Source organism: Perissodus microlepis, chromosome 9 (assembly GCF_051167445.1).
Source record: "Perissodus microlepis isolate ML-2025 ecotype Zambia chromosome 9, ASM5116744v1, whole genome shotgun sequence".
Taxonomy (NCBI): Eukaryota; Metazoa; Chordata; class Actinopteri; order Cichliformes; family Cichlidae; genus Perissodus; species Perissodus microlepis.
In genome coordinates, this window is record NC_140469.1 from 4,371,285 (window position 1) to 4,379,640 (window position 8,356).

The 8,356-nt window shown below is 38.2% G+C and overlaps 1 protein-coding gene across 1 annotated transcript; it reads right to left on the minus strand.

The window, feature by feature from the left end:
* Positions 1 to 2,508: 2,508 nt before the first annotated feature.
* Positions 2,509 to 5,665, minus strand: LOC146379896 (uncharacterized). The gene is made up of 5 exons (XM_084938706.1): positions 5,519 to 5,665; positions 4,535 to 4,643; positions 4,278 to 4,397; positions 3,899 to 3,977; positions 2,509 to 2,993 (listed from the first exon to the last, which is right to left on the minus strand). The coding sequence occupies exons 1-5, from the start codon at positions 5,614 to 5,616 to the stop codon at positions 2,902 to 2,904; spliced, it is 498 nt and encodes a 165-aa protein (XP_084794832.1). The 5' UTR covers positions 5,617 to 5,665; the 3' UTR covers positions 2,509 to 2,901.
* Positions 5,666 to 8,356: the final 2,691 nt, after the last annotated feature.

Sequence of the window (8,356 nt, forward strand, 5' to 3'; positions counted from 1 at the left end):
AATAAAATAAAAAAATGTTGTTGTCCTTTATAGTGCTTCACCTTTCATTCATTGATTTACATTCAATTTGATACCTACTTCTTTGTGTAATTTTCAAACACATACAGATGTCAGTGAAAATGTGAAGTGGCATGACACCACGATTCAGAAGAATTTTTTCTTTTAAGCCACGTATATAGTGTCAGATATCTGTTGAGCCTTGTATTGTTTTAGCTCTCAATGGTCATGACTTCTTTAAAAAAAATTATATAAAAAACATCACATTCTCTCCAATTGGTATTTTGAGATGAGACAAATTAATAAAATGCATTTCACTATGGGCTATAATAAAGTACAGTCAGTGAAACTGAGTAAAATCAATGTCAAACATTTTAGTAGACTTGAATAAAATAACTAGCATCTAAAATCAAACTGTAAGACTTCAGTTTGTGCATGAATTTGGACACTCAAATGTTATTAATTTGGACATAATTAGCTTTTCTGTGTTTTAAAACTATAAACTGCTTTTCATATTTAGCCTTCAACAGTTTGTCCACATGTGCCTAGAAGTCCCATAGGATGTTAGCTCGGTCATTCTCATTCTCTTCCAGGCCATACTCACCACAAATGTTCCAGTATACTATGCTAGCCATTTGGTTATGGCATCTCACTATGACATTGTACGCTAGGTGAAAGGAAGGTGGCTAAGGACTGATGCTGGCTGCACTGTCTTGTTTTTATGTCAGTGTCTTCTATCTATTCCTTTGGCCTGCAGATCTGATGACTGTCAGGGTGTAGGTGTTGATTGCCCAGATCTTGTTCTTCCCATTCAACTGAGTCTGCAGGACTTGGTGGTTGAGGCATTTCTAGTGGTCCCCTCATGATTCCCAGGTACGTATAGGTGTCCTTGATGTCTGCAATGTTGCCTTGCCTACTGAGGGGGTTCAGGCCTATGCAGAACAGTGGGGACAGAGCATCTTCTTGGTAGATCCTGTACTTGACGGTGACTTTTACTGTTGGCTTGAAGTTGGCCTCTGGTGTTGCACCAGCCCTTTGTGCTGTCTTGAGCTTGGCCTCTAGTCTCCTTCGTATGGAGTTCAACTCAATTCAATTAAATATTATTTCTATAGCACCAAATCACAACAGCAGTTGCCTCAAGGCGATTTATTTTGTAAGCTAAATATCCTACAATAATACAAAGAAAAAAAGAAAAACCAAACAATCATATGACGCGCCCTATGAGCAAGCACTTTGGCAACAGTGGGAAGGAAAAACTCCCATTTAACAGGAAGAAATGTCCAGAGAGACAGGATGATAAGTTGTGGCTGGACACTGGGTGATTAAATATCAACAACAGTGACTGGATGTCCAGAGAGAATTGATTTTATAATTTTTGACTTTTCCTCCCCCCCTTTTTTTCCCTGTCAGATTATAATTTCAAGAGGATTCGGAATTCCATGGTCTCCTACTGGATTACAACTTCCAAGGACTTGAATCCTGTCTTATTGGGTCATATCTACACAGAAGGGACAAGGCATGCCTATTCTCTCCAACCTCTCTCCTCTAAAAGATCAGAACAAAGTGAGCAATACCACAGAGTAGGTTAAATAGATAAGTATAATTCAAGTGATTTTATTATTTGTTATTACCATAATTATTACTTTTTATTTATTGCTTTGTTCCTGGGAAAATTGCTTTGAGAAATTATCCCACATTCAAAACTCTAAATTGTGTACATTACCTTCTTAACCCTTTGATTTTTACCTTTACTGCTTCACAGAGCATTAGTTTACATCGGTATCGATAGCACTTCCAGGTTACTCCAACCTTTAAAAGTAACAGACCCCAGGGACTATTTTCCAGACCACTAAACCCAGTCATGTTGCAACGAGCGTGGCTGGTAAAATTTGCAAGGCTGCGCAGGTTGAATTTAATGAATGAATGAATGAATGAATTTAATCCATCCAAAAAGGCTGTAACAAGAGAAACTATGGAACAGGTGAAGCACTGTGAATAGTTTCCAGATGGACTGTGCAAATAATAGAAGAACACAAAACATTAATTGTGATACTGTTAGTGTGCAATGTATGTAAATGTGAACGTGACTCTGTTTTTTTCTGCAATATGAATTGCAGAAATTCATATTGGAGAATTTAAATGACACAACTGACCATAAATTGCCACAGTCAGATTTTTGTGTCAGCTTTGTGTACAATATATTGGCAATGAATCTGCATTTATAATTACATTAATTGCAAATTGGTGATTAATTGCAAATCTTTGTCAATCTGTTTGAGAGTGATTACAGTCACAGTTACAGAGTGGAAGTGGGACAGGTTGCCACCCACTCTAAGTGATCTTTGAGATTGAAGGTGGTCACTGAGAAGTCAAGGGTGTTGTGTGCAAAACCTCTGGGTATCCAGCTGGCTGCTGCAGCTGGTTGCTGAGCAGACAGCAATAAATAAAACATAAAATAAATAAATGTGATAACTCACCAACCACTGTTTATTTGTACTTGTGTGACTGATATCTCAGGTATTGTTTTACATTGACTATTATTTTATATATAAATCCTTTATTACTAAAGCAAGACTTCATTCTGAAAGATTTGGAAGCATGTCATTAAAAGCTAAATAAAAAATATTTAACCGGGGGCCAGCCTTTGTTCATGTTTAAACAGGGTCCATTAAAACTATACTTGAATAAACTGAACATCTAAATGCATGCTATACATAAATTGTATAAGAGTTACAGATAATGAAAATCCTCCTTTTCAACAGTAGCAAACACGTAAGGGCACACTGTATAGATTCTTATACAATCTGCAAATGACTTCTTTTTGTTGTCAATAACTAAGAAGATCAAAACTGGGTGATTGTCCTTGCTTCACAATGATGATCTCTGTTTATTGTAAATATTCAGTCAGTAGACAGTACAATTAGCAGAGGAACGCTGGGTGCACAGGAAGTCACTGGTGACCTCTTTATAACCCCTGGATTCAGTTAGACCACTTCCTGTTGAACAAATGAGAAGAGAAAGAGGTATGAGCACACAGAACACAAAAGGCCTGTAGTACCTTGATCATTAATATGCAAATTGCAGAATCAACTTTTGGGAGACTTGCTTGAGTTCTGCTGTCCTTTCATTTTCATTTATAAATCCTTTATAAGGTATAGATCAGGGGTCCCCAATCCCAGTCCACGGGGGCCGGTGTCCCTGCAGGTTTTAGATGTGTCCTTGACCGATCACAGCTGATTTAAATGGATAAATTACCTTCTCAGCATGTCTTGAAGTTCTCCAGAGGCCTGGCAATGAGCTAATCATGTGATCCAGGTGTGTTGACCCAGGGTGAGACCTAAAATCTGCAGGGACACTGGCCTTTGTGGACTGGGATTGGGGACCCCTGGTATAGATGGTCATCACTTTAGATGAGGTCATAGAAAATACTGAACTAACAACTTGTAAATGCAGAAATAACAATTAATTACAATATGAAATAAGACATTATAACACATCTTTTAACACACAAACAACAAGCTCATCTTAATCATTATATGTATAAATGCAATGACTAGAAGAACTTTGCTAATGATTTCCTTGGCTTTTTAAAATGATACTATGAACCATTAACAGCTCCTAAATAACTTGTTTGTAGTGGATGTAATATTTTTTATAAACTTTATGTTTTCATTCAATGTTATATATGAGCTTATTAAGCCATTAATATCCATTCATATCCATGTAAATGACACAGTAAGGAGTGATGCTTTCTAGATGATTAATTATTTAATCAAACCTTACTTACCTTATTGCCTCCAGTAATATGTAATTACTTTTAACATGTTACCACTTGTAGGACAAACTTATCAGTGAAGCCCAGGAATTGCAAAAGGCTGTCACAATTTTTATCAAACCTTACCTTCAATCAGGTTATAAAGGTTGCAGTAGTTGGTGCCATGGTCTTTAATGGCATACCAGGTTTCAGAGATAGACATGCCCTAGAAATTAAGTAGATCAATTAATTAATAAAAAAGGCCATATTTGTTAAATAAAACATACAGATTGCACAGGCAAATGCAAAAGGTAAGCAATAACAAAAATAAACAGAAGGTGAGGTGGTGAGAAAGACAGAAAAATAAAAATGAAGACAGAAAAGAAAGGATGCATCAGAAGAGAAAGGGGAGAGCATGGTACAGTGAACCAAATATACAGAAACCAAAATTATTGACAATAGACAGTTTGCTAATTTTGTTTCTTTAACCTGTCATATAATAAATCAGAGAAGAGAGATAACCTACCGAAACATGACAGCAAGTGTAGAAGTGAAAGGAGACCAATCGAAAGTTAATGTCATACACATTCTTCTTAAAGGGAGTAGTGTGCTTGGCAGATATGAAGTGAACTGAGGCAGAGTGCAACTGGAGGCAGACATTAATTAATTTGTTAATCTATGTATTGTTTCTACAGAACAGAATTAAGGTTAAAGAGAACTCAATAATACAATTATATAATATTATATGTGTGTGTGTGTGTGTGTGTGTGTGACTTCACATACCTTGTACAGGCACTTTTCTCCTCCCATAGTGCAGCTAGCCATGGTTTCCCATTTCTTAATCTGTGAAACCAGGGATTCATAAACTACCTGACATGGTATCCCAAAGTACCTGCATGGCATAAAACAAGCATAGCTACTTTAGTGTAGTAATTGCTAGTGTTGCATCACCTTGGAATACTAAAACAAATGGGCCCATCTAGTGGAGATGGGTTGTGAGTGTTACTTGAGACTATTTGGAATTTGTCCATTGTAAGAAACAAAAGATGGGCTTTTTTTTTTTTACTGCTGACAAAAGGTAATTAGCACTATTTACTTCTTTTTGATTATTAAATCTTACACCATATATTTTTATATCACAAGGAAGCTTTATATGATGAAAGATCACCTGTATTTCATTTAATTAAGGCATTTTAAAAGTTTGCAAGTTTGTGTTATGACATTTTTAGCCAATTAAGAATGACGGAAAGGTGAGACCAGTGCTCTTTATGAAAAATATTGCCTCAATCCAGTTTATAGTAAACTATGGCTAAGCTCAAGAAGTTTCCAATTTGCACAATAAATTACATTTCGGTGGCAGCTCAGTGATTTTACAGGCCAGTTCAGTTGTTACTACCGAGAAATGTGATCTCATTATTTTTCTATAAAGCATACAGAGTTGTTTCAATTACAAAATAACCATTACATATGCTTTAATACTTTCATATAGAAGAATATAATATTTATACACATATTAATTATTGCATGTCTTAGGTTTACATATTGATATAGAAGATACTTTCCTCTATTGAGATTGCATTGACGACAAAGAAAGAAACGAAAGGCGAATTAGTGTTTACATGCAGAGGCAGACTAACAGTACGATGCATAAAAGAATATTTACTAAGCATTACTTCAGACACATGTTTATCACATTATTTTAAGGCAAAGCTAGAAGAACAACAGCAACAAAAAAAACAAATTGTATACAGAGAAAATACATCATACCATTCTACTTTGCACTGAGCATGGAGAGGTCCTGCATAACAAATCTCAGATGAGCCAACTGCCAGGAGAACTGCAATGACCCAATAAACTGAATGCATTTTGCCATAAACTAAATGAACAAGTTTAGTTTGGAATTCCACTGCCTGTAGTTCCAGTGACTTGGATATATAAAAGGATGAAAAAAATGGTCACAGGATGGTCATGTGCCTTTCTGAAAAGGAAAGAAGACCAAATTAGATTAACTTCTGAGGAATAGACAATAAACAGAAGCTTAAGAATCACTTGGCTTAGAGAGACATCTAGTGTCAGTATCTAATAGTGCAGGGGAAACACCTATTTTATAACCACAATATGGCCATTCTGTCTACTCTACCCACATACAGCTTTATTTATTATTAAGTAATCAGCACTTGGAAGAATCTCATTTTGATAAAAGATAATGTTACACAACTTGTCAACTATTTGACCTCTGTAACTTTATTTTTCTTTAAGCCTGTCCTGTCTGGCAGCTTTTGCAATCTGAATGTGATGTTCCAAAAAACATTTGCTTTACCAAGATGAGCTCTATTCTCATTAGGCTCTAATTCTCTATAGGCTCCTCTTGTTTATGTGTTACATGTGTGTTACATTTTTTTTGTTTATTTATTAGGTTAAATTTGTGTCACGTCCATTATTACAATTCATTTCCAATATAGCAATGTCCAAGCGAGCAGGTAGGGGAAAAAAAAGAGAAATCATTAAATAGCGTACAAGAGTAGAAATAGAAATGTGCAATGGATCTCTTTGGCTGCACCTGCAAAATAAGAAAACAAAAACAAAACAAATAAAACAACAAAACCTGGAACGGGAAAAATATAAGAAAGTATGCATACACAAATTAACAAGAGAGCAGCCAGCCCCACCACCACCATGGCACGAGCTGAGAACATGGCCCCAGGGCCCTAGGTGCCCAAGAACTGACTGCACCTGGTGAGACAGGGTATCTAGCTGACTTTTTTTGGGTTTTTTTGTATGTCCTTTCTGGCACTGTAGCAATCAGAGTTATTGTCTGAAGGCCAAGACAAATGCCCAACAGATTTACTTTCCCAAGTGGGCCTTTTGCTATACTGGTCCACTTGATTGTCATAGTTTATTTGATCTTTATTAGTTATTTTTATTCTAAGTTATTGTAATCAGGCCAGACTGGACTCGGGGACGGGAAAGAAAAACAAGAAGAAAAGTTCAGAAGAAAGTTAACAGAAGGAGAGGGAAAGAAAAAGGAGAAAAGAGATGAGAGAAAAGACAATGAAAATCTGCTTCATCACCTTTGTCTGTTTTTTCTTTTTATCTTTTTCTTTTCCTGGATCACCTGTTAAGAAAGAAAAAAGAAAACAAGCAGAAGAAGACTAGAGCAATAGCATAAACAACATCACAATGATATATGGGAATATAACAGTAAATACTAAATGTTAAACATTATTGTGCAGCACATAAGATCGACAGCGCAGTGTGCTTTAAGGTAGGAGCCAAAAAGGGTGTAGTTTGTGTGTGTGAGCACCCGTGTGTACACCTGTGAGCATGAACGCGCTTGTTTTTAAAAGGTTCCTACATGTAATGATGTGTTAGAGGGTGTGGGGAGCCACATCCCCGTCCACCAGGGCATGAAGCAGGTATGGAGGAGATCAAAACTCCAGACATCCGGAGGCCCTCAGAACACAAGAGACCAAGGAAGACCAACAGAGGGGCAGCTGCGCCACTATCCCAGAAAGAGCTGAGGAGAGTCCCAGATGAGGGGTCACTCAGCTGCCACGGAGCAGAAGCCAGGGGGGGTTGCAGTGACGTGCCCGGGAGCTCCGCCGGCAGCCAGCTGCGCCAGAGTGACCGAGCCCCAGGCCGAGAGGCCGAGGGCACCTGTCCCAATTCGTGATTGAGGTGAGAGACAAACGACCACAAGTCCAAGTACGTCAAAACAATGATTTTATTAAACACACGTGTGGAGGAAATACACCATCACAATCCTCAGCATAAATCCCCCAAAGAAAGCATACTCAGAATGTTTTATACGTCAGGGTATTATTACGCCCCTTCACGTGTCAAAGCAGATACATGACATGCATAAGTTACAATAACCACAACCTTTGACACATTCAAAAAGAACATTTTCTCCATCTCGACGCCAGATTCTTCCTGTTGATCTTCTTACTCTGCTTATTTCTGGAACATCAAAACCACATCCTACAAAAAACGGTCACTTCTGCAGGCACAAAATGCAGTTACAAGTAAAATATGTCTGAACTCTTACCTAGAAACGAGTCTGTATACTGTGTATGTGTGCAGGCAAACTGTGTCGAGTGCACTGAGGTCGAGACACCTCAGTGCACTCTGTCTCACCTCTCACCTCGCCAACTCGAGCTCACAACCAGACAGAGGCCACTCTCATATGTGTAGGAATCTAACTGAAACTATATATGTATATAATGAATAAATGCTTTAATCAAATGCCACTACTCAAAGCTTAATAAAAGCATATAAACAAATGAAAGGATATGAATGAATAAACATGAAATTAAAAATGATATAATCCCCACACACCCCACCCCCGAAGTGGCCCGAGCGAGCCCCAGGCTCCAGGCCCCGATAAGCAGCCACCAAGGAGTGAGCCGGTGTGTACCTGGACGCCCATCCCCGGACACAAAGACCCACCAACACACCGATGTCTGAGGGCGTCTGCCACTGGCAGGGGAAGTGGTGGGGGGGAAGATAGGCCTCCATACCTTGGAGGGCCTGAGATGTCCCCAGAGAGGTGGCGTCTGATACCCAACCTGACATATGGACACAGACATACAGGCACACACAGAT

Coding starts and splice junctions, on each gene's coding strand:
- LOC146379896 (XM_084938706.1), bottom strand. CDS start 5,616: ATGCATTCAGTTTATTGGGTCATTGCAGTTCTCCTGGCAGTTGGCTCA. Junction 3,978..4,277: donor ACACTTGCTGTCATGTTTCG/GTAGGTTATCTC, acceptor CTTAATTTCTAG/GGCATGTCTATCTCTGAAAC. Junction 2,994..3,898: donor CCTTTATAACCTGATTGAAG/GTAAGGTTTGAT, acceptor TTTGTTCAACAG/GAAGTGGTCTAACTGAATCC.